The 27,049-nt window shown below is 32.1% G+C and overlaps 1 protein-coding gene across 2 annotated transcripts; it reads left to right on the top strand.

Annotated features, from left to right (window-relative positions):
- Positions 1 to 426: 426 nt before the first annotated feature.
- Positions 427 to 25,549, top strand: LOC111516727 (venom acid phosphatase Acph-1). Of its 2 annotated transcripts, none has more exons than XM_074172995.1 (6): positions 427 to 579; positions 8,389 to 8,493; positions 9,681 to 9,920; positions 11,917 to 12,229; positions 14,611 to 14,828; positions 25,345 to 25,549. In XM_074172995.1, exons 2-6 carry the CDS (start codon positions 8,470 to 8,472, stop codon positions 25,495 to 25,497), a joined length of 948 nt encoding a protein of 315 aa, XP_074029096.1. In that variant the 5' UTR covers positions 427 to 579; positions 8,389 to 8,469; the 3' UTR covers positions 25,498 to 25,549. The 2 variants fall into 2 exon arrangements, with proteins under 2 accessions (XP_074029096.1, XP_074029095.1); XM_074172994.1 differs by lacking the exon at positions 427 to 579 and adding an exon at positions 7,001 to 7,337.
- The last annotated feature ends 1,500 nt before the right edge of the window (positions 25,550 to 27,049 follow it).

The following is a 27,049-nucleotide window of genomic DNA, read 5'->3' as shown; positions in this document are numbered from 1 at the left end:
ACAGGGTCGTGCTGCTCGGAGAAGCTTCCGGCATCCATCTCGTCCATACAAAGAATATAAACCAGGTGATCTCGTATTGCTGCGGGCAAATAATTTATCTTCTGTCATTAAAACCGAAACCAAAAAGTTTTTACTCCTGTTTGAAGGGCCTTATGGAATAAAAAAGCAGGTTAGTCCAGTTACATATATTCTGCAATATTTAGATTCGGAAAAAGAACGTGGTATGTTTCATGCCTGTCATTTGAAACCGTTTGAAAAAAAATCTTCCCTACCCGAACTCAATCGTTTATAGAAGATCTTGGGGGGCAAGTTGTAGCAGAATCATCCTGTATGTGGTCATTCCTACCCCCTATCATTGGAATGTAAGGTTTCGAAAGGTTGATAAGTATACGACTAGATGCCTCTACCTGAACGTTCATCATTTTAATAGTTTTTGCTAAATGTTCGGACAGAACAAAATAAAATTATTTTCTTCAAGTCTGTAAGCGATAGCCGTAGAAATCGAAAGAAAATTATAATCCTCTGGGCGAAACTATCAGAATTTGTTATACAAGTTACGAATAATGTGCCTGGTTTTAGGTAAGTTTCAGATACCATAATAAATTATTCTTGGTTCTCTTATTCATTGTTTAAATGTATTTTTAATCAGTTTTTCATGGTTTTAGTTTTTCTAATTCGACAAAACGCTGATAGCTGACAGCAGCAAATTCAATAGAGATCGAAAAAAATTAGTTTTCTCTCATTCTACCTTTATTATCGAACCAATCCTATTACAACATAATAAGAGGTTATTAGTAGTGAATTTTTGTGATTCTGAGATCAGAATCACAATTGTTTTCTTTGTAATCAGTTTGTGTTATTTGTGCTTTTAGTAGTTATTAGTTTGTGTTATTTATACTTTTATAAGACAATAATTGTGAGTGAGTTGTGACAGAACATCGAAAAAAGGTAAAAATATATTCAATAATTATATTTAAAATTTCATGTTATTAGATCCCTTCAAATGTATTTCCAAAATGAAGTATTCAACAAATGAAAGTGGGTGCACTATAGGTTATGTTGCAGCAACTTTGGAGAAGAGGTATTTAAGTATTCACGACCTGAATAAATTATGCAGTCACTAAAATGAAATCAAATGGCCATTGTTTTTCCAAATAATCTTGGGACATATAATATTTCACCTTCTGGTGCACTCTCCCCACATACCTAATGTGAAAAATTATACATTAAAATTTGCCATTTTAATTTCTTTGGTCTTTGGATAGTACCCTTGTAAAACAAGTGACCTAATTTTCAAGTTGGTGTTGGTAATTTTGCAAAAAATATTTTTATATTTCAAAATATGTGATGATTATCAGCAAATTTACCTAATTGAGGTTAGCCTTTTGTTTCTTTTACAATTTTATCATCATTTCCAGATGTCTGGCAATAAATGTGCCTATAACAAATGTGGACTCTCAACTAGAAATGACCATAGTAACTTCCAATGGATCTATTATTCTGCAAGAGTCATACTCTTATATCAATATTACAGAAAAATTCAACAACTATCTTCATGTAAAAGTTTTGCAAACGAATAATGAAATATAGTTCTTCTTGTCACCCTTATCTAATTGGACCACCAAAACAGTCCCTTTTGGAAAGCTGTTTTTGACAGTTTGGAAGTTTGACAGAGTACCATGAACATTACCTACTAGTTGTTGGCACTTTGTCAGATAGGTTTTTATTTAATGAACGAAATAACTGTAATCCCTAATTTTCTTAACAGTATTTCATGTAAGGCACAGTTTTGATTAGATCGCAAAGCTTTAGGGTAATTTGATTGCCTTGCTCAAGTTCTTCAACCACGCCTGTCACCATCACCATCACCACTTTGCTGAATATTGAAAAATAATAATTATCAGTTGATGATTATCAATGACTGTTGCATCAATTTTTTTATAAAGGGTCGCTGATATATATGGAAACAGTCGATTATTTTTTAAAGTAAGATAGCTAGCCAAAAATATTAAAATACAGAAGTTTTAAGGTGTTTCCAAATCTACCACACTAAATGAAAATTAGGTTAACAGGAAAAGTCAAGAAGTCTTGAAGAAATAAAGTTGCTTTTTCTTCAATAGAACATCTTATGTAGTATTCCATATTTTCATTCTGATTGAAATTCTGAACAAAATTGATATTGCACATCATTTCCTAAATTCAACCGTTTTCGAGATATCGAATTTTGAAAATAACTTTACTACTCTAAAATTTATTAAAGAAAAAACACGAAATGATGGATATTTATTATGAAAGTCACACAAGGTGGAGAATGTGGACACAGTCAGACACCGAAACAGGTAAAACTGAATAAAAAATATCCGACCCTGAAAACCCTAATACCAAATTTGAATGGAATTGGACCATAATCACAAAAGTTTTCTGCAATAATGAAGCCGCCATTTTGTTTTGTTTTCTTTTAACAAAAATTCCATAAGGCATTTTAATCGGAATTATCTATACTTACCAAATTTCAAATCAATCGGATGATTAAAAGTGTGTCAAATTTAACTTGCAAGATTTGATTACAGACACACAGTCAAATATACCGATATAGGTGAAACTAAATAAAATCTTGTAAAAATAAAAACTTTAACAAGTTGTTTTATCGAGTTACCAATTAGTATTTTTTCTTTTTCAGGCAACATCACATTGCCTGGTCTGAGCCAAAAAACACTAAGTGCAGCAGACATTTCGACCCACGATTTCTTCAACACAAACGGTTGCCAGGATCATTGGATGAGGATGAAAATATTTTTAATACAGTAGAGGATAGTTCTCTAGAGACCACCGAGGAGAAGGAGAAGTCTTCAAATTCAAGTAAAGCATCAGAAACATCAAATGCACCTGCAGATACAATAGATGATTTTTCCGCAACAGTGGAATCCTGCGCAGTAATATACCTTGCTGGTTACTTAGTAAAAAAATGTTTAAACCGATTTAAATGTCGTGAATGTAGAGTTATTTTACAAAGCGAGGAAGATTTGGCAGATGATGAGTTATTGACTTTTTACAAAAATTACAATATTCAAAACTCAAGTAGTTTAAAAACGTGGTTTAAAAACAGACAATGCCGTGTTATAACCAGTATGTCAAAAAATACTGTGCCAAAAACATAATCAGCAATATTAGAGACAAAGCAAATAAACAACTTTTTAAGTATCTTCCTGAACGGTTTGAGGCACAAGAGAAATTTAAATAACACTGAAAATATATTGTTGATCTGTTGTTACGCACACAAGTTTTCAAATACTGTAAAGATATTTCAAGTAGAATAAAAACAAACTTAGTATTTTAACATAATTAGTTATAGTAATCAAATACCAACTAAAACAATCATTGCTACTGAATCCACTATATGATATAAATGAAATTTTTCTTAATTCATGGGTCTTAATACTTATTTTTTGCTTGTTAAGAGTGTGGAGTACAGATTTTGTGCATTGTCACTCGAATGACATGTATCCCTGCCAAATTTCAAGATAATTGGATAAGTGGAATTGCCTCGAAACGATATACCTCAATATCTATACCTGGTTATTACTTTTCAGTAAATCTGATATTCCAAACAATCGAATGCAAACTATATCTCGACTTTAATTCAAGGTCGACATTATTTCATTCATAATTTCATTTTGCTCTTTCATCAATGAAAGTTTTGCATGGCAGAAGATCGTTTTAATGCTCTGGCCATGAAGAGTGTACAGAGCTATAATAAATAAAAACCTTAATAATTTTGATGATGAAGTGGTTGAAAGTTTTGCAAAAAATCCCTGCAGAGGTTATGTTTTGATTAAATATTATTTTTGTTAAAATAAATAATTATTACTGTGTTTAAAAGTTTCATTTAGTTAATGGTGCTCTCGAGAGCTTCTGAAGTTTTATACATTGACTGATATCAATATCTTATCACAATCGTCATCGAGGCAAAGACTTCCAAAATGTAACGCTTCATCCTTTCGACTGTAACAGGCGTTTATATTTTTTATCCTCCATAATACTGCCCCATTGCCCCCCCCCCTTAGTCTATCCCGTGATTTTCGAATTCTTGGGATACTTATGCTCCGGTTGCTCTCGTCTGGTGATTGGGTCGTGAGCAAGTCTATATAGGAAAATGTCATGAAAAATCCGTTCTCTAATTCAGAATTCTTTTAGTTTCTTTTTTTGTTTTTATGGGCGCCACCCAGCTTGTTTTCTCTAAACTGGGAAATATAAAAAAACACTTTTACGGACTTTCGGAGAAGGCGGGTTTATTGCCACAATAAATATTAAATTGTATATTAATAATTAATATATAAAAAAATATCGGTACCCGGAGTAACGTTACCCTTGGCTTACACTTCAAAATTAACACTTATTTTCTTTCGAACGACCCCAAGGGTCACAATAATAGTACGTATATGTGGGAACTAAATATTTGTTAGGATTACCTTTTCTAATCCAGAGCTTGCCTTTTGCAAAATCAGGGAGGGAAGATTAAATAATCCAGGAAGGGATATATGCTGGAATTCTAACGGTACACGGGAAAATTTCTCCTACGTCCTTGCACAATTTCCATATGAAATAAAAAATAGATTCAGTCTGACCTTAGGATCCAACTGATTGAAGTCCAAGGTGAAAATTATTTATTCATCATTTCCTATCCAACTGCACCAATGAATTATTGTGATTAATAGTAATCTCCGTGTTACCAATTTCTATGTAAAAACGGCGTTATTGATATGATAAGGTATGGAGGCCTGACAGATCTACAAAAATAAGAATTGAATTTAACTTTTGATTCAACGATATAATTGTCAAAACGGATAAGGATGCAACCTACCTTCTTCCCAGAACAGCCTCCAAAATTCCTTTACATATCAACAGGTACAGGAATGTGATTTCGCTTCTTTTGATAAACCAACGAAAAATTTTGTACCAGCTAATCTTCTCGACTCCTTCGTTCTCGATCTCTTTACCGTTCTGTTAGTCGGGACATGCGCAAATTTGAATTCCAATATTTAAATCAATTAAATCTTTGAATTAGCATACGGCATGCAACCTTCCTTACCCTAGTAAATATGTTTTTTCCAAATATCTACCGCGTTACTTGTTGATTTAGTAAGGTCATTTCGATTCTCTCTGAGGGATCTATACCCAGGTTAACAAAATTATGCCAACGTTTCTGAAGTGTTCAAATTTTACGTTACAAGTCATAAGCTGGTGACGCCCTTGTGTGTATGTATCTCTCCTCGATACAGTATTGAAACTTAAAATAATTGTAGGTTTTATCATTTATCTATGGTGAATTCTAGTTGTGTTTTATTTTATAAAAAGATCTGTATGTTTACATACACCATAACACACTGAATAATAAATAGCGCGATAGCCTGTTTTCATTCTATCTATTGCAATCATTTCTTATCATTTATGATCATATCAATTAACTTTCACTCTTCATACTCCTCATCAATATCGCTTCCATTATTTCATATTCATTACCAGTTAGATACTCTTCTTAGTTTTCTTTTTTCATCTTCACTCTCATATTATTCAGCAATTGAATTTCCGATAATGTAATATACATCTCAGAAATATTTAGTTTTTCATTCATATTTTTCTTCCTTTTGTTGACGTCTTGCTTTTACAATCATTGAATCGGTTTCAATGTTAGGATTATTATGGCAAACCATTTCAGTTTTTGAGTTTAATTCATCTCAGTTATTTCCTCTTGTTAAATGTTTATTTTTTTCATAGAAAACGTTGACATTTTTAATTTATGTCACATTCAAAACTAGAAGTTTTTTTGGGAAAGAAAGTTTTTGGCTTTCTACTACTCCATCTGATACAAAAAAAGGGGGCTGAGAGCATCTTCCAAAGAAAGGAAGGAAGTAATCAATTTGAAACTCTATACATGAATGTGTAGGTCATGCAAAGAAGAAACTTTCAGACACAGACTGAAAGAAAGTCCTACACATGAATGTGTAGATCATGCAAAGAAGAAAATTTCAGACACAAACTGAAAGAAAGTCCTCCTGAAACAGCTACTTTCATATAAACATTTAATTACACGAAAGAAAATAATTCTTTCGAAACAAATATTTCTATATGAACACTGAATTATACAGAAGATACTTTTCTCTACTCAGTTTGTATTTCAAACATTTGTTGTGGAATAAGAATCAGATATCATTCACATGAGTTCTACTTTCAATGAATAGTAATAAATTTTACTCACATAGAACACTGTCACCCTCACTGGTATACACCGATGTTTCGCCTTAAGACACTTGCCCTAAGGCTCTTCAGTACCAAATTGGATAACATTATAGAAAATACACACACTTCATTCATGAATTACGATTTTGAATGTCACGGAATAAGCTTGATCTGCTTATGTTATCGATGAAATCGTAATGACATTCATTCACCTATTTGATTTAATCCCAGCCGAAAGGAATCTTATTTGAATTGAAGGGGTTATATTTTTAGGGGTGATTAATTTTTTTAGGAAAGAAAGTTTTTGGCTTTCCACTACTCCATCTGATACAAAAAAAAAGGGGTTATATTTTTAGGAGTGATTAATTTTTTCAGGAAAGAAAGTTTTTGGCTTTCTACTACTCCATCTGATACAAAAAAAGGGGGAAGTAGTAGAAAGCCAAAAACTTTTTTTCCCAAAAAAATTAATCACTCCTAAAAATATAACCCCTTCAATTCATAAAAGTTTTTCTTCATTATTGTGGTATATGTCCAATATTTATGAATTTTTCAGCGAATAGAGTCGATATATTCAAACTTTGTTACACTTCAGCAAAATATTCGAAGCTATTCTTATACTATTTTGGGATATTTCAATTCCGTAACTTTCAGTGTCAGTCAGTTGTCAGATTGGGATCCAATAAATATTCAACAGAACTTTGACATTTATTTCAACAACATAGATAATGTGACAAATAATGACAAATATTCACCTCACGAAATGTCTAAAAATACCTCAAATTGTCAAGTCTCTCGGTCTTTTTCAAATTCCTCATCTAGTTGTTTTCGGAAAACATTATGCATTTCAAGAAATTACATAATATGGTTAAACGAAATAACATGACAGTAAATGATAAATGGGAATAACAACAACTGATTATTCCAATTAGATATGGCAATTGATGATTAGAATAAAAGAATCTACGACCGTCAGTCATATAAATATTTCTTGAACACTATAACAAAGTGGAGTTTCTAAAATGAAAATTATATTCCTTCTTTCAGTTTTTGTTTGTTCTTATGCAGCAAGTGAAAATGACTCTATTGTACTCTTGCATGTAGTAAGTAATCAATATTTATTTGTATATTCACTTAGATATTTCTTCTCAAGGTCGATTTATTTTTATCAATAATTTTCACTCTGGAAAGTGAATTCGTGTATTTCTTTCCTGATGAAGTTCAAAGAACAGTTGAAAGATATAATGAACAAATATCTATATTCATTGAGTTTTCTAATAAAATTATCTGAATATTGAATTGAATCCATCAGTAATAATTTCGAAAACAATTTGCCTACTTGTAGAATGCACGACTAGAAAACAGCGAAAATATCTTCTTTGTCTTTATTTCTACATGAAAAATAAATCATCAATTTCATCTAAACTATTTTAGTGTTCAAGAATAATAAAATAATAAATTAAAAGGGGTATATTAAAATAATGTATGAAAGGAAACTTGACACTTCTATACTAGCTAAAAATTCTGCTGAAAAAATATCAATCGAATATCATAAAATTGAATAACATTAAAATAGTGAGTTAGTAGTATGATTGTTTGGGTAGATTTGGTCTTAGCCATGTCTAACATATTGAAAATTGATTTTTTTTAGTCTAACTTCAACTGAGATTATATGAGATCCCTCAAATACCTGTTCAATTTTGTTTTCCAAGCCTTGCTACCTTACTTCAACCAAAAATACTTTTTTTGAACGACAAACGTTCTTAGTTTTATTGAACATCTCATTTGTATTGAACATCTCATTGAGTTCTCCTTGCAAAAATGCACACACTGCATACATCTGATCGATTTCGAGGTTGTACTTAACAGCAATATTCTAAAGAATTCTTATGAAACTGAAGCATATATAACTGGTGATTGTTTCCTTAAAATCTAGACTTTTCATCTAGGAGCACACTTTGACAAGCAGCCAAACGTTGTGATCACTTTGTTTTGTTTGTTTTCTTCCATGTGGTAAATCAACCAAGGCAAGGTTTCATTTCATATTTGAGATTTGTACTACTGCTTCATTGTCCTGAACCATTCATTTATATCTGGATGTGACAGTGATTCTTCAATATTTTTTAATCTATCGATTTTTTTTTCTCCTTATAGTTTAGTCGGCACGGAGCTCGAACACCAGAACACAAAGATGTTTATCCCAACGATCCTCATAAATTGCAAGCATTTTTGCCTATGGGATGGGGTCAACTTACCGACGTGAGTATACAAATTTTAATTTATTTCGTAACGAAACATTGCTTCTGACTTGGATTTCTTTGAAATTTGTGAATGCTACAAATACATATAATTGTTTGAATTACATAATATGTAAATACAGATATTTCGAGATGTATATGGTTCATTTGATAGTAGGTATAGGCCAATTTAAACAACTTGGTTCATCATAATATATTTTTCAATGATTTCTAATATTTCTGTAAATTATATACAGTAAGCACCGTAAACGAAACAGACCAAATATCTCCAAGAGAGAAAAATCCAAAAACTGGTCAATTTTTGATTCAGAAGGAACATCTTTCCATCATAACCCCAACTGTCATACCTCCACTCCCATCACTCCTAAAATCACTCTTTAAATTTGAATAGTAAAAGTACCAAATGCAATAAATCATTTAAAACGTATTTTTTCAATATATTCATTCATATGAATATTCACTACGTAGCTTTTCATTTTAACGCCCTCTTGCGTGAAAAGTTGTCACCAAGTAACTACAGAAATGCTCCAAAACGTCAGACAACGTTTCGAGATTGAATTATTGTCATATATGGCAATTCGACTACTACTACAGAAGTTCGAGACTCTTCTGTGAATTGGTGTAGTTTGAAATTATCGGAATTATGCACAATTTTCAACTTTTCAGATTCATACAATATACATTTTTCAATTTCTGTTATGACAAATCAAATAATTTATAAAAATACAGAATGCATCCGTTCGCAACTGGCTTTCTTCCGTGATTCATACACTCTACTAAAATCCAAGTATATTCAGGGTTAGACAGATGCGACAACCGGTGAACATTTCTATTCACATAGGCATATAACGGAAAAACTGAAAAATTCAACCCGAAAAGTTACTGTGTAATATAAACCACTGAAAAGTCCAAATAATCAGTAGGTAGCGTTTCGAATTCATAAATTTTGCTTACGAAATAAATAATCAATGAAAAAAATGAAATAAACTTACTATTTTCAGTAATTTTTTTACGTGGCTAACGTTCTGGAAAGTTATCCCTTTCCGTTCTCAAAATTCAAAAAATTCACTTTTGACAACGCCTCAAACGGAACATCCACAAACATCTCTCAGACATAAATTCTGTATCATGCTCTATATGATTCTTGGTTTCAATATGGCCACTAATTCACATCATTCTCTTTTTTAGAGTGGAAAATTACAAGCTTATAATGTAGGCAAGTTCCTACGAGCAAGATATAATTCTTTCCTAGGGGATGTATTCTATCCTGAAATTGTTCTTGCCCAGAGCACTGATTTCGATAGAACTAAAATGACGGCCTTATTAATTCTAGCAGGATTGTTTGAACCATCACCTGCACAAACTTGGAAAAAGGATTTGGCGTGGCTTCCAATTCCTGTAGCTTACAAGGAAGAAAACTTAGATTATGTAAGTACATCTCACACAATAAAGTGTTACTTGAATAGGATATTGATTTTCATTAAATATTGCTCAATTCTATCACATATATATATATATATATATATATATATATATATATATATATATATATATATATATATATATTCAACATCGTTGTTTGCAACTGGTCTAAAATTGGGCAAAAGTGCTTTATATGCCTAGGACAAGATAGATATTTATTTTAATTTTTCGCCATTTCCTTCAGTATCATCTGATTTAACGATGAGAAAGCAAGGAAAAACTTTTCAGTTAACTTTCGTTCCATTCAAATTGAACCTTCGAATACGTTACATTTGTACGGTGTTATGCTGAAGATTTCTTATAAACCGTCAACTTCGGAAAATGTGAAGATTGAAGATGATCCATTCGAGAACACAAAGTATGTTACTTTCAAAACTTTCATGTTCATTGGGAAGAATCTCTTTTGCACAGGGGAGACGGGGGTTGGAAGTCACATTTTTTGTCTTTTGCATTTTTAATAAATTATCAATATTTTTAGATAGTGTTTTTATATTCATTTGAAAAAAGTATTCTTTTTTTTTTCAACATCATCAATGAAGGAAATATAACAATTCTTATAGGAAAGAAAAAATGTGTCTCTTAACCCCGGGCCGGGGAAGGTTGTCACAGTATCTGGAGCATGTAGTCACTCACATAGGTAATTGAGGGGTATGAAAAACATTCAAATGAATATTTTTATTGGAAGTGGAATAATATACGTAATTATTTACATCCAAACAGAAAAAAAAGTATCTCATTTGTAGAAAAAAACATATTTGCTCCAAATAAATAACTTCCTTCTGGTAAACCAAAATACCAAAAATATTCATCAGGCCTCAATTCTTGTAAACTAAAAATACCCATCCTAGCGAAATTATATTTAGTTATTCCAAAATTCAGTGAATATTCGAAATCACAATTATGGTAAATGTAACCTAGTAGACTGGTATGGCAAATGTAACCTGGTAAATGTAACGCTTTTGTCAAATATCCTTGGAAGACGAACCGAAATAAATACTTAAAGCCATAAGTATGTATCTTGATAATTCTTTTTTCTATTTGTCGGTGAAGATTTACCTATACCTTTGATAACCAATTTTTATTGATGGTATTAATAAAACCGTGTTGCTTATCTCTTCGACAGTGAATTTTTCACAAAATCGTGTCAGAGTGCGATAATAATCAATCCATATTACACGCAGTATCACTGCGTGTAATACTAGTCGATCAGACTTTTTCATACGATGCCATGACATTTCTATGACTTTTTCTAAAACAAACAAAATTGTATGTAGCAGAAGCTCAGAAACCCAACAAAAAATGCAGCACACATATATGGTGTTGGTTGTCACATGTGACTTGAAATAAATCTGAATCGATATTCATTCATAAAAACGGATAGTGATATCATGAACCACATATGTCACATCAAAAATACATAAAATGATATATATCTACGGAAAACTCTAGTAGACAAAAATTTACTTTTACCGTCCGAAAAAAAAAAACAACAAATGTATGTATCTCCCTCACACAGTATGAGAGTAGGATGGAGATATTGCTCTCGCGATCCTTCGATTTTGTTCGATAAACCCTATCGTTCGTCCAATTTTTCCAATTTTGGCCGCTGTGACAACCAACCCGTGAGACAACTATACCCAGTCTCCCCTACTGAACATTTTTTGAATATCAGTGTCATTGCTTTTCGAGTTTGGAAGCCGTGGATTTTTGGAATTTCTTCCTGACGTTTCGCTGGCGCGAGTGGCTAGCTTCTTCAGAGGTTTAACCATCATGACTTGCTGTCCGATGACTACCTTTTAGGCTTCGAAGTCATCGGACAGCAAGCCATGATGGTTAAACCTCTGAAGAAGCTAGCCACTCGCGCCAGCGAAACGTCAGGAAGAAATTCCAAAAATCCATGGCTTTCAAACTCGAAAAGCAATTGAATATAAATTTCTTTCAGTTTTTGAGGAGGCCGAATTCTTATTGCCCAGCCTATTATGAAGAACTACAAAGAGTGTTGAATTCTCAAGAAGTTCAAAATTATATGAAAAGCAAAGAAAATTTATTGACATACTTGTCTACTCATACAGGAAAATCAATCACAAGTACCAGCGACGTCTTCGGTATCTTCCAAACTCTGACAGCGGAAAATACTATGAACTTGCCACTACCCGAATGGTCAAAGTCTGTTTTTCCAGGTGAAGTAGGTGAAATTGCCAGAAAAAGATACCGATTGGAGAACTCCACACCACTTCTGAGGAAACTGAATGGCGGTAAGAAATGTTTTAATAAATAATAGTCTTTTCATTACTTATTATTCAATTTTCTGTTGTAACCAAGGTGATTAGAGTAACAAACTTTCACCTGAGAACCTTATTTTACAATATTTTACAATATTTTACTAGTTAACATATTTTACAATAGAAAATATGTTAACTAGTTGTGGCTCCCATACGAACGACAACTCTCAAAAATCGTAGCTTGAGCGAGATAAGGATTAAGTAGGTCTCACCTTGTATCGTGAGATCTCTAGCAATTATGAACGATTAGAGCATAAAACATCAACACCGACCTTAAAAGATTACCACAACACCAATATCACAAAGTACAAATATACAGGGAAGCTAAACGGAAATGTTATCAGAAACTACGTCAAGATTTTAGGAAAATGCAAGAATTTTATATTGGAGGTGGACATCTTTTACGATAGTTTCCATCCCGCTATCACTTCCACCCACAAGCGAGGGCAACAACAACCCCAAAATTTTAGGAAGTCTTTGAGTTTCAACATTTCGCCAAATAATTTTGTAAAAAAAATTCATTCAGAAATTTTAATTTGTTTGGGTGATTACTTACTATTAACTGATTCAATTCTGAAACTAATGGCCGCCTGCGTCAATATGACGTCATACGATAAGTAAACTGAAAGAATGAGGTTTTCTTCCATTCTCTGGTGGATTTTGACAAGATATTTTGGTCTGACAGTTCTCATTCACGAAGAGTACCTACATATTTTTTAACCATTTTTTTCGGGATATAACTGCGTTCTTTCAATACTACTGTGTCTAGAGGTAGATTATATTGACTTTGAATTCTAAAAATGCGCACAGAACTGTTATTTACAGTAAAGATAGTGAAAATAGGACTATCACGATTAAATTTCCACTACTTTTAACCATCCGACGCAACGTGACGATATGATTAAACCAAAAATTAAGTTTTTTACTTTCGAGCTCAAAATTAGAAAAATCTGTCAGTAACAGTATACTTTGTATAAGCGAAGTATACCAAATAAGACCCACTTGATATTTGTTAGTTTTTTTTTTGGTAATAAAACAAGAATATGTGAAGATAAATGACATATTTGAAATTAATATGGAATTATAAATTTTTTTCAAATCTATTATAAGTTGTTACTTTTGGGTCTTTAAAAATCGGTTGTTTCTAGGCCTAATTAGGAACACTATGTTCTTTATTAGGCCAATACTATGTACCTAATAAAGCCGACTTTTTAAATGCCACAATTGATCAAATGAAACAAGGGTGACAAATAGCACATTTATTTTGTAACAAATAATACTTGAAATAGTTATTGTGAACAGTCTGGACATATAAAAATTATGTCTTTATTAACTGCCGAAAGTGCTACACACTCTTCATGAATATATCGTTTACAGTCGTCACAAAGTATCATATCCTTAACAGCATCTTTATTGCAGGCAAAACAACTTTCTTTGTTTTTCTTTGTTTTTTTTTGAGTTTCCAAATGAACAGTGTTCATTTTAGATACTCTTCTCATTTTTCAGTTGTTTTCAACTGTTTTCCATTTGACAGGTAACATGTTAGAGGCCAATGTTTTTGGACATTAGAATTATTAACGTTTCAATAAACCTAAAGTAATGTACCTATATACTTAAAAACAACAACAATCAAGTATTCAAATGACATCCATCAGATTAAAAAATATCGCATACATAAGCTTCAATGGTATACTAACCTCATAATTATATTGAACGTATAGACATGGAAGCACGTGAACGAATGATCGTAAAAAGCAATGTTTGTTTTGTACTGGGTTTACAAATGTAGCATATTGCCAGGGGATTAAGGGGGTACAGGCCTTATTAGGAACCGGGCATTATTTGGCGAACCTACCTTACACCACTTTACAGCGCAGAATTAAAAGTAACATGATCTCCCCTGTGGCAAAATACGCTTGACCAGAAAGCAAAGGCCATCCAAAGTAGGGTGATAGAGAACATGAACATGATCCTCAGATCATACCATAAATCTTAGTCTGACTGTTTCCTAGACCAGCTTTTCATTTTACTAACAACCTTTCTACATCCGAAGTTGGTAATCACTTTAGTGTGTTTTCATTAATAATTTTCCTATAGATAATAATACATGAAATTTTTCGAAAAGCAGATTTTAACGCCAGATCACTTTCTGTCGCTCTCTATGTTTTTGGCCAGATTACATTCGTTAAATTAGAATTGATGTGGTATATGAATGATCCAATTTTATTTCTTTGTGACAATAACTTGATTAAAGAGAACGTGAGAGTTTGAATAATACACCAGTAAAATTTATGTTTCAAACGATTTGCCACTTTTCAATATTTTATCATTGATTCCTCATCTCAACATTCCAGGGAGAAGTTTACAGAGAGTTCTAGAAAATATTCTTGCTAAAACTCGAAATAGATTGAGTGCCGAAAATCGAAAAATTTTTCTCTACAGTGGTCATGAAAACAACATCATCAACATCCTGACATCTTTAGGCTGGGATGTATCAGAATTTCCTAATTATAGCTCAACGGTCATATTTGAACTACACTTCCTGAAAGAAACTGACGAATTTGCAGTCAAAGTAAGTGAACACATTACTTTATTTTTATACCTTCACATATTAACCTCTGATGTCAACTGTGTTTCCATATTAATGACTATGCCAAAATCAAAGTTTCGAATGAAACAATGTATTTTACAAAGTCAATTCTGTAGCTTCATTGGTTTTAGTGGAAGATGACCGTTTGGCGGGAGTTGGTCGTTTTTCGCTTGATTAGAGGTTTCCATATGTTACCTATCTCCACACTAGCATGACTAAATGCGTTGCTGGGCAACATATACGCACTTTTTTTTTAATTTTCTTCTAAACCAGTGTTCCTCTATGTGGATGATTTCAGCTTGAACCCACTTGATATTATGTTGATAAGTCCAAACATGCTCTGCTATTCCAGTTTTGCTGGTTTCTCCGCGCACTCGCAGGGTATCCACTTCATATATATTGGCTATAACCGGTTATAGCCAATATATATATAGAGTGGTTTGAAACTCTGTCCATTGAAGAAGCCCACAAGAAGCCCCGAGTCTGTTTGAGATAAGTAGACGACACCTTCATAATATGGAACCATGGAAATGCAGAACTAGACATTTTCCTGAAGCACTTCAACAACATAAGTCCTTCCATCACTTTCACAATGGAGAAGGAAGTCCACAACGAATTGCCTTTCTTAGACGTATAGATGAATAGGACCGACACTAAATGGAAAACATCTGTATATCGAAAACCCACTGACACAGCACAGTATCTGAACCAGAAATCCAACCACCATCAAACGACTAAGAGAGTAATCATCAAGACTCTACTAGACCGTGCTTTCGGGCTCTGTAATACAAAGGAAGGTCTCAAAAAGGAGAAGGCATCATCAAAAATGACCTTTAACGGAATGGTTACTCCAGAGTGATGGTAGAACAGGCTTTAGCTAGAAGACAGCAAGAGCTCCACAAGGAAGAGAAGCCGCCACAACCAGTACTTGCACTTCCCTACATCAGAGGATTATCGGAAAGGATAAGAAGGATTGGGTCCAAGTATAACATCAGGACCTGCTTCAGATCTGGGAATACTATCCGTAGCAGCCTCACGAAAACCAGGCCACCAAACGCGGACTGCGATTCCAAAAATTACATTTACCGGATCCCCTGCGAATGCGGAGAATCATACATCGGTGAAATTAGGAGACCATTGAAAGATCGCATTGATGCGCATTGATGAGCACAAGAAACACACACAGCGAGGAGAAACCAGCAAACCGGAATAGCAGAGCATGTTTAGACTCATCAATATACCATCGAGTGGGCCCAAGCTGAAATCATCCCCAAAGAGGAACACTGGTTTAGAAGAAAATGCAAAGAAGCCGCGTATATGTTGTCCAACAACGCTTTTAGTCAAGGTAGCGTAGAGATACGTAACATATGGAAACCTCTAATCAAGCGAAAAACGACCAACTCCCGCCCAACGATCATCTCCTGCTAAAACCAATGAAGCGGAGAGAGGGAAGAGGGGATAGGTGAAAGCACTCGAATGACCTATAAATAGTCAGACCTCGGAGGAATAAGTCCAATATCACCCGAAGACGATTTTGGATACTAACAATCGAAACGTCGTGACGTAACTTGGTTTGGAATCTTTTAATTTTTATTTTTCATTTTTTGTTAATAACATTAATTTTTTTTTATTTTCAGCTTTTATTAATATTTCTAATTTTTTTTTGGTTGTTGCTTGTATGTTATTTCTTTGTAATTTCAGTTTTTTTTTAATGAATTTGTTATTTTATGGTTAATCTTTTTAATTTTTTTGACAGATTATTTCAGGGATTTCAAATCAATTTATATTATATTAGACAATGGAAGTTCGAACTGATGTAATTACAACTTCCATTTTGTGCATTTAGAAACTATGCCCCTACGGCTCTGAGGAATGATTGATTCTCTACAGCCTCTTACGACTCTAAAGAATGATTCTGTAAATGACTGTTTTCTGTTGAATTTATTGTAAAGTTAACAAATGAATCTGGATATGCATTCCCTGCGGCAGTAATAAATATGGTAACGTACAGTGAGGAATAAATATTTGATCCCAGTCTTATCAAAAAAGTTCCTTATATGTAACATCATGATTTCTTGATCGTAATCAAACCTTGTTTAGTGTTTGCTCATGTTCTTTTTGTAAAGCGCACTTGAGTGCTCTCCGCATATTACGAACATTTTCTGGTTATTTGCGGAAAGCACACTTGTGCGTCTAACATTTTGAATTGCAGTTTTGAAAATTTTTGAAGTTTAAAAGTTAAAAATCATTAATAAAAAAAAAGTTTTATTTCTGGACGAAAAACGGAAAGATGTGATATTTAACAAAACAAAGCACGAGAAAAAACACACAAAAACAATTCACGGTACGCTCAACTATGATATTCTTGAAAACATGGCTCAAGACATAACCCTGGTTTTTGTGGACACATCAAACAATGATGAATTGTGTCTTTCAGATGTTTTTTTGACGACACATACTACACTTTTTTCTTGGAGTGGTTTCTTTTTCATTCGTTATGCCTATTTTAGATGGTAAATGTTGTGAAACTTCTGCGGTAGGTTCAACTAATTTTTCCTGCAATAATTTTTCAATTATTGCTAGTCGAAAATTATAGAATGATAAATTTCGTCTATTACCATATCTTCTAAATAGTAAATAAGCATTTACCGGTAAAAGGTTCAGCTGTTTTCTTTCATTTTCAACCCCAACCATTTCACATTTATATTCACTCGAAATATACAGGGCTATTCTAATTCGTTTCTGTACATGGGGATCTCATAAACGATAAGAGATAGAGTGTCGGTTGAATTATGGCAAAGTTGTGTATTTCAGAGACCTATTCAATGATGTAAAGATATCGAATATAGCTCTTTTGATTCTGATGATATACAGGAAAAACCAAAAAATCCCAAATTATACTTTTGGCTATATCTTCTTTATTCGCAGACATATTGAAAATCTGTCCACATTGGCACTTGATTTGGGCTCTCAGAATATATCCATGAATCTTTTATACAGGGTGTCATCTGACTTGGGCCACCCCCATCTTTGAATTTTTAAATACGGACCTGTATTTTTTGTTGTAGTTTTTGGATTGTTCACTTCATACTGAGAAATTGAATTCAATTTTATATTTCGAGATGTTTCGGTGATATTCGCTAATAATTGTGTGAATTATTCCCTTTTAAATTACGGCCCTGGAAATTGGTTGACTGAGTTGAATAAAAACATAATAGCAACTTTCACGTCTCTTTATGTACCGTAGAGTTTTTTGAGAGTGTTTTCCATTGCTCTGAGCGTTTTCTACAATGAATTTCGAATAAGAAAACATTTTATGATTATTTGAAACATATCTACATCAAAAATATGTGTTTTAATAAGCAGAAAAAGAAATGATAGCAATAATAACATCCGAAACGAACACTATAATTGTGATGAAAATTGAAATGAGGTAATTTATATAGGTGCCCAAAAAATTATTGGCGTAATAAATGGTCGAATTGGAATCCTTCCATTTTGAGACATTTTTAAATTCGGTTTTTCATATTATTTATTGCCCTTAATACACTTATTTGCTGCATTGTTGCTGAATCATTCATAATCCTCAATCTGGAGTCTTCCACATTTTCTATCTCTCTGCTAGCGTGAACCCCATTTTTTAATGTCCCCATAGAAAATAGTCCAAAATAGTGAGATCTGGTGATCTTGCACACCATCTTATTGTCCCATTATTTGTCTCGAAATGGAAGGACTCCAATTCGAACATTTATTGCACAATTATTTTTTTTGTGTATATAAATTACTTACTTCATTTCAATTTTCATCATAATTCACTCTGACATAAAAACAAAAAAAAATTATTTAAACATATTAAATGTAAATATTAAGGAATGAAAAAATTCATGTAATGTTGGGATACATCAATAACAATAATCCGCAATCAAAAAATTTTTATCCCAATTTTAACGTCAATTATAAATTTGCTAATTAATAACTTTTTCTGAATTGAAAGTTAATATAAAAATCCCTATAATTATTAAACTAAAACCCTGGCATTTTTTCCTTTGGTGAAGTTATCCTTAATAGGCAAAAAAATAGATTACCGTTGCCAAAATAAAAAAAATTGTTATTTTCTATTTTTTTATTAACAATTGAAAATTATAATTTTTTAAAAAATACATTTTTTTTCTAATTTTTTATTTTTTCAATGTCTCATGGCTAAAAACTGATTAATATTTTTTTTACAGCTATTGTTAATAAATTTATTATAAACAAATACATTGTTTATAAGCAATTCGAAAAATTTTTTTGCATTATGTTAATTGAAAAAAATCATGATTTTTACAAAAAAAATGGTTTCTTACAAAAATTTTTTCGTTGCTAAAAAATGCGTTTGTTAATTAACAATCTTTTTTTGCAACTAAATATTGAAATTAAGGAACCGTTTTTTTTAAATCATAAATTCTATTGTTCTTTAAGGTTTTGAAAAAACTTTTTTTTATTGTTTATTTAAAAAAAATTGTTTTAAACAATTTTTTTTTATTTTATTTTTTTCAATACTTTGTTTTATAATAAAAGTAACTATGTGTTTTTTTATTTATTCTATTTTTTATAAAACTTTTAATATTGTGATACCTTGATACTTGTCTTTTCCATTCGCTCCTTCACTCCTTGTGAGCATCGGAAATTTAAAGAAGGTTAATGAGTAAACTCATTAAAATTAAATTAACAGAATGACTGATTGCTTTATTTAATTTTCTTAAACTCCATACAAATATGACAATAAGTGAATGTTAATGATCCTACAACTACTAAAAGTGCAAGTGATAAAATCCTTATGATTTATTGTTACATAACATGTTGAAAAGACTTGAAAAATTTTCTTTTTTTTCATAAATAACGATCAATAATTCAATAAATAATAGGACAACTTTAGTAAAAGGCTTAAATTGTTAATAAATTCATACTGAACAAAAGACTTGAAGCATATTTATCATAACTGTAATAATATGAAAGTTATTATAATTATAAAAGCGAAGGAGCGAATGAAAAAGACAAGTATCAAGGTATCACAATATTAAAAGTTTTATAAAAAATAGAATAAATTAAAAATAATAATAATAATTTGTTTATAACAAAAAAAATTGAATAAACAATTAAATAAAGAATAAAAAAAAGTTTTTTCAAAACCTCAAAGAACAATAGAATTTATGATTTTAAAAAAACGGTTCCTTGATTTTAATATTTAGTAGCAAAAAACTATTGTTAATTAACAAACGCATTTTTTGGCAACAAAGAATTTTTTTTAAGAAACCATTTTTTTTTCTAAAAATCATGATTTTTTTCAATTAACATAATGCAAAAAAAATTCGAATTGCTTATAAACAATGTATTTGTATATAATAAATTTATTAACAATAGCTGTAAAAAATTTTAAAAAATTATTATTAATCAGTTTTTAGCCATGAGACATTGAAACAATAAAAAATTAGAAAAAAAAGTTTTGTTATGTATTTTTTATGAAATTATAATTTTCAATTGTCAATAAAAAAATAGACAATAACAATTTTTTTATTTTGGCAACGGTAATCTATTTTTTTTCCTATTAAGGATAACTTCACCAAAGGAAAAATAATGCCAGGGTTTTAGTTTAATAATTATAGGGATTTTTATATTAACTTTCAATTCAGAAAAAGTTGTTAATTAACAAATTTATAATTAACGTTAAAATTGGGATAAAAATTTTTTGATGGCGGATTACTGTTTATTGATGTATCCCAACATTACATGAATTTTTTCATTCCTTAATATTTACATTTGATATGTTTAAATATTTTTTTTTGTTTTTATGTCAAAGTGACGAAAGGCGCGCGGAAGTCAGACTACCCGCTTTTGGCTCTATTTTCAGGGCTCTGTAAAAATTATAAATAATCAAGATACAGTTTCGGGAGTCGGGACTTTTTTTACGCAAATTCATTGACCCATTTTTTTTTTCACTTAATTGTTTATAACTTTTGTAATTTTTATCGGCGCGTTTTTGGACCTTTCCTTAAACTTTCTAGGCAAAAATACGAATCGAATGACACCTTGGTCGTAATTTTTGAACAGGGCTGAAAAATGTTATAAAAAAAAGTACATGTGAACTATACTAAAATAAATAAACCCCTGAATGTTCTACTCACAGTCATCCGTTTCATGATTTTCTACCATTTCTTCACTTTCGAAAAGATCTTCATCTGAATTATAAAGAAATTCCATCACTTCCTCAACGGTAAGGTTTTTTATGATTTTTAATAGTAATTATTTTACTTTTATGTCTACCTATACCCTGAGAGTCCTGGTACATTTAGGTAAACCTTTTCAAAGAAAGAACACAAAAAATAAGCACAGTGCACAAATAGAACGTATTAGATGCTGTAAACTACTAGCAAACGAATATTGTAGGAATCTACTCCGCATATGTCTAAATATGCGGAAAAAATTTTACAACCTAGTCGTAAGTGCGGAATTTTCTACGAATTCATTATAATTTACAGGACTCAGGACGCTCAAGTGCGCCATCCGCATGTATCTATACCTAACTAAGATGCACAGGTGCGCTTTCCGCATTGAAAGTGTTTTAACAGGTGCGCTTTCCGCATTGAAAGTGTTTTAAAACATATTTCATCAATGACACTTCTTTATCAAATTTTTCCGCTGTATTGCAAACCATGTTTGCTTTGTCATAGAGTTAGTTTATGACACCTTTTTCAACATTGAGGTGATGATTTAATGTGTAGTGAAGGTAGTAACTAAGCATTTTCTTTAAACATTCGTATCAATATAATCTAACCACTTTTTCAACATAAAATCTAGGAAAAGAAGTTGACCATTTTTTTCAATCCCTGTTGTGAACTCTGTTGTCCGTTCTTGTTCTTTTACGTGATTCAAAAAAGCATTCAGATCACTATGACACTTATACCGAAGAGTAAAGACATTATCAATGTATTTGTGATGCATTGTTTGAAAACTTTGGTGTAGTAATATTACTGGAGTTTTTTCCCAACACCAAACCGTTATTTTAATACCTCGACACGTGTTTCGATCACCAAATGATCTTCGGGTCTGTTCGATATTTTAATTTTTCCAGATTGTGGAAAGTGAGAATTCCCAGAAAAATTCATAGAAAGAATTCTAGAATTATTCTTAACACGTAGAGTGCCACCACGAGAAGACCGTTTAGCAGTCCCTACTGGCCACAATTTTTTTTTCAGGTATAAATGTTAAAATGCATATACGTAAAGAAAACTCAAATAGTTACCCCAAAATTCATTTATTTTTGTAAAAATGCGATAAAAAAATTGGTGGACACCATTGACCCACCGCGGCCTTAACCACTCGAACTTTCAATATGGCCACGGTGGGCATGCGTGGGCGACATCAGCTGGTGTATTCACGTCAATTCTTGCTTAGTTTAGGCGGCGTAGTCGTTGCAATAAGTCGTATTATATGCATATACAAGTTGTAATTGTTTGGTATAAGTAAGTTTGGTGGATTAAAAAAAATGTCTTACGAAAAAGATCAGGAAAAACTTAGAAAATTGTGGAATGATGCGCTATCTGATGAGTCGGATTTTTCACCAGATGTTTCCGAGTATGAACCAAGTGACTCAGATTCTGACTCCGATGAGTTCGTAGTACCAAAAAAATGTCGGCGAGCAGTTCAAAGCAAGGACATGGCATCCACTAGTTTCCAGCCCCAGACATTTGAAGCAGTGCGAAGACCATTAGAAGTAAAACTTCAAATTACTCCTGGTAATGAACCTAATAACTTTGATCCTAAAGTATATGAGAATGAGAATGAAATTGGGAGAACTATTGAGGAAGTAATTATGCAGAACACGGTGTTTTTCGAATCTGATTCTGAAGAAAATTTGCCAGTTGAAGAAGTGTTAGGCAGGGTGGATTGGGGACCCGTTATCGGAAATAATATGAAACACTTCATATTCTCTGAAAACAATCCAGGAATTCATCATTTTTTATATGATGATTATCAAAAAACCCCACATGACTTTTATAAATATGTAATTTCTGAAGATATATTTGAGTTATTCGTAACTGAAACGAATCGATATGCTGCACAAGAGAAAATCAGGGGACGGCCGAAATCTCGCATACAAAATTGGAAAGACACCACACAAGATGAGATGGAAAAATTTGTAGGATGTATTTTGTGGTTGGGACTTATATCCTTGACTTCAATATCTTCATACTGGTCAAAAAACTTCATTTATACAAATGGACTTTCACAGGTAATGCCAAGAAACCGTTTCCAATTACTTCTAAAAACCTGGCATTTTGCTAACAACGAAGCTGTTTTAGAGAACGACGACAGGCTGCATAAAATAAGTCCACTTTTATCGAAACTTAGAAAAAAATTTCAAATGCCGATAATACCAGGAGAGTTTCTGTGCATCGATGAAACCCTGGTTCCCTTCAAGGGGCGAATAAAATTTAAACAATACATTAGCAATAAAAGGTACAAATTCGGCATAAAATTATTCAAATTATGTCTAGAGGGCGGATATTTATATGATTTGAAAGTCTATTGTGAACAGGAAAGAAATGAAGTCGAAAATCAAATTGTTCCAACAGAAGTCGTTACTGATTTGACCAAGGAATTACTTGGTAAAGGACGTACAGTTTGTGTTGATAAATAAAACTTACATATTAGGTACACTACGCAGCAATAGAAAGAACAATCCTAAAGATGTTATCAATAAAAAACTTAAAAAGGGTGAAGCTATTTCAAAAAAAAGTAAACGGAATTTTTGTTGAAAAGTGGAAAGATAAACGAGATGTCCTGATGTTGACTACAAAGTATGTACCGGAAATGGTGACTGTACATAAACGACGAGGAGACATTATGAAGCCTAAGTTTGTCATTGAGTACAATAAACATAAAAGCTACATTGACATTTCGGGTAAGTCATATCTATAAATTATATTTCGTTAACTATTGAAATTTTCAGACCAAATGAAGGCCTATAACTCATCGCTTAGGCGTGGTGTCAAATGGTACCGGAAACTTGCCACAGAGTTAGTAGGTGGTGCAGCAATTGTCAATTCTCATTGGCTTCATCAGCGGGTCACAAACAATAAAATGTCTATAACTAAATTCCGAGAGGAGGTTATAAAAGGTTAGGAGATATTTCCCTCTTAGTGATTTATCTACATTTATAATGATATTATCACAAATTTGCAGGTCTCCTAAAACGTGCCATATTGCCCGATTTTGATACTGATCACAAGTTATTTGAAGCCGATAAAAGACAATTGTGTTCTCACTGTTATCAAAAAAACGTCACGGAAATGGGAAGAAATTCAGCAAAGAATAAAACAAAGAAGACAAAATATCGTTGTGAAGCGTGCAACAAACATGTTTGCTTAGAATGTTTTTTCGAAATACGCAGTTCGAAATTAAAATAAATGAACATTTTTAGTTAGCTTTTTGTTTTTATGATATTTGTTGTAAGAGCTATTTGATTATTGACGCTCAAAAACTAGTTACAGTTACCTCAAATTTCTAAATTATTTGGTACTGATATTTTGACTCTGGTGGACAATGTTGACAATAAAAACCAAATACGACGAAATCTTGCTAAAAGCATCTTAGTTGGTTCCCTGCATATTTATCATGGCTCTGGTGGACGACGCAAGCCCACCGAGGCCAGAAGTTACAAAGTGCATGGTGGATAATATCGACCCACCGCGGCCAGTGTAGATTTATTTTTTCCCCTCAGCTGGTGGACATCGTTGACCCACCATGGCACTCTACGTGTTAAACCCCTTTTTGTAATGTCGATTCAATTTTCAAGTATATTCTATATGTGATGGAACTGGCAGATACTTGATGAAAATCCATATCGTATTTATTGTGAATAATGGAAACCTGTCACCTGTGAATTAGGGTCACTGTTCTTTATTCATCAAAAATAATCTTCATTGTAAATTAATCATTAAAAGATGTTATTTTCGGATTTTTTTTCAGTTACTTTTCGATTTATTTGATTGAAACTGTGTTATACTGTAACTGAGGTGTCATCGTTAGAGCAGTTTACTTTATTGTGAAATTTCCACTAGTTTACAAAACCGCAAGACGTGTTTCGCTATACAATAGCTTTATCACACGTTTTTATACTAAAAAAGCTTGATAAAGACATTGTATAGCGAAACGTGTGTTGCTGTTTTCTAAATTCTCTAGTGGAATCCTCATAATAAAGTATTACTTGGATAAGTATTTTCCTTAATGTATACCTACTCACTCTTTGGCAGAGATGCTGAAAACATATCTTTCTATCAATGATATATATGCCTAGTCCTTGAAAAAGGAAGGACACTGTGATATATTTCATTACGACTTCCCATAGCCAAATACTCATTTTCAAAACCCGTGTCATTTACATATTTAAATAAAATATTAGGAATAGAGTCTAAATGCAGAGAGGAAATTATATTCACTTATTTAATTATTTCAGGTCCTATATTCGACAGAGCCTGGAACTATTGAAGAGAAACAAATAAAAGGGTGCGAAGTACTCTGTCCTTTGAAAAAATTTGTAGAGCTAACTAAAAATGTTATTCCAAGAAACTACACAGCAGAATGTAGATCATTGATCAGTTTAGATTAATATATTTTAGAACAATTTCTATTATAGAATGAAATATAAATGAAAAATCAAATCTGAATTTTTTGTAAAGGTTTTGACTTTCTACTTTTACATTTTTATATACAAAAAAAAATGTGGGAATCTTCCAAGGAAAGGAAGAAAGCAATTAATTCCACACAATTAACTCAATACAAAAATGTGTAGATCATGCAAAGAAGTAACTTTCAGATGAGATTCTAGCTTCTGCACATATTGACTGTATTAACTGGAACTTCTATCTCAGGGCACTCAACCCCAGGGGAAGGGGCATGGTGGTGGCGGAATTTGAAAGTACTTCGGCATTTACCTTTGTAAGTAGTCATATGATACATGGCTGGCTCAAAATATGTGGAATTTGTTAGTATTTATGGCAAATTAATCTAAGAAAATATTTTGTTCAATAATAACGGAAACATGTCACTTTTCAATTAGAGTCACTGTTCTTTCTTTATCAAAAATAATCTTCATTTTAAATTCATCAGTGAAAAGGGTTCAGTTATTTTCGGATTTTTTCCCAGTTTATTTTAAAGTTATTTGATTGAAACTGTGTTATATTATAACTGTGGTGTCATCAGTAGAGCAGTTTTCTTCAATAGATAAAACGTGATAAAAAATATAATTTATATGTTCACTGCTGAAAATTGACAATTCCTGCAATGTGGATTATTGACAAACTGGAATTTTCATAATATTTAAAAGAGCAAGAATAATAGTGCAACAAAGTTTGAGTAAAATCACTGTGATGTTTCCAAAGAAAGTGTCCTACTACAAGGACACTTTCTGTGTAGATCATTTACCCTTGCGCAAAGTGCAATTTAGTCTATTTTGAGTTAAGTGCAATTTAGTCTATTTTGAGTGAAGTGCAATTTAGTCTATTTTGAGTTAATGCATGTGCTGGCAGAAAAACACTTATTTTAATTAATGATAGTTGAAGTTAAAAGTTTTGCCAATGTTATTGAAACAGTTGGGTCTCCTTTTTCCACTCTTCCCAATCACCTACAATTATTGCATCAGTGGTAGATCATTTATCATAAAATTCAAATTTACGTTCGTGAAGAATATTTGTTCTTAAGTGTTTTCTCAGTTAATGTAGGGGAATTTCAATCTCATGTTTTGTAAATGGCCATTACTTTTGCTGATTTTGAATATCTGGAAAAAGTTATTCACTGAACTAGCAATTTATAGAAATTGTTAAGAGGTTTCACAAGTATTGCATTTGTGAATACATGAATCGCCACTTGACATCATGATAAGGGAGAGGAAGAGGGAAAAAGAAATCTCGTGACTCTGAGAAGCTTCGTAGATTCTATGTTGATGAGTATTTAATGATGCTTTCAACTATATTTGACAAAAAATCTTGATATTCCCTAGTTTATAATGAATTAAGAATTAATTCGCGTAGAATAGGAGTATTGGCAATATCTAAGAAATCAACATAACATGGTAGTGTTCATTAGTATATAACAAAAAATGGAAATAAAAAAAGGGAAATAATTAACAAATAGCAATAATGAGTCTCATGAAAATGTGTATA

This window comes from Leptinotarsa decemlineata, unplaced genomic scaffold, assembly GCF_025532065.1.
Source record: "Leptinotarsa decemlineata unplaced genomic scaffold, Ldec_3_MD MMD2_tig00000199_RagTag_RagTag, whole genome shotgun sequence".
In the NCBI taxonomy this organism is placed as follows: Eukaryota; Metazoa; Arthropoda; class Insecta; order Coleoptera; family Chrysomelidae; genus Leptinotarsa; species Leptinotarsa decemlineata.
This window is presented reverse-complemented; position numbering and strand designations above follow the sequence as displayed.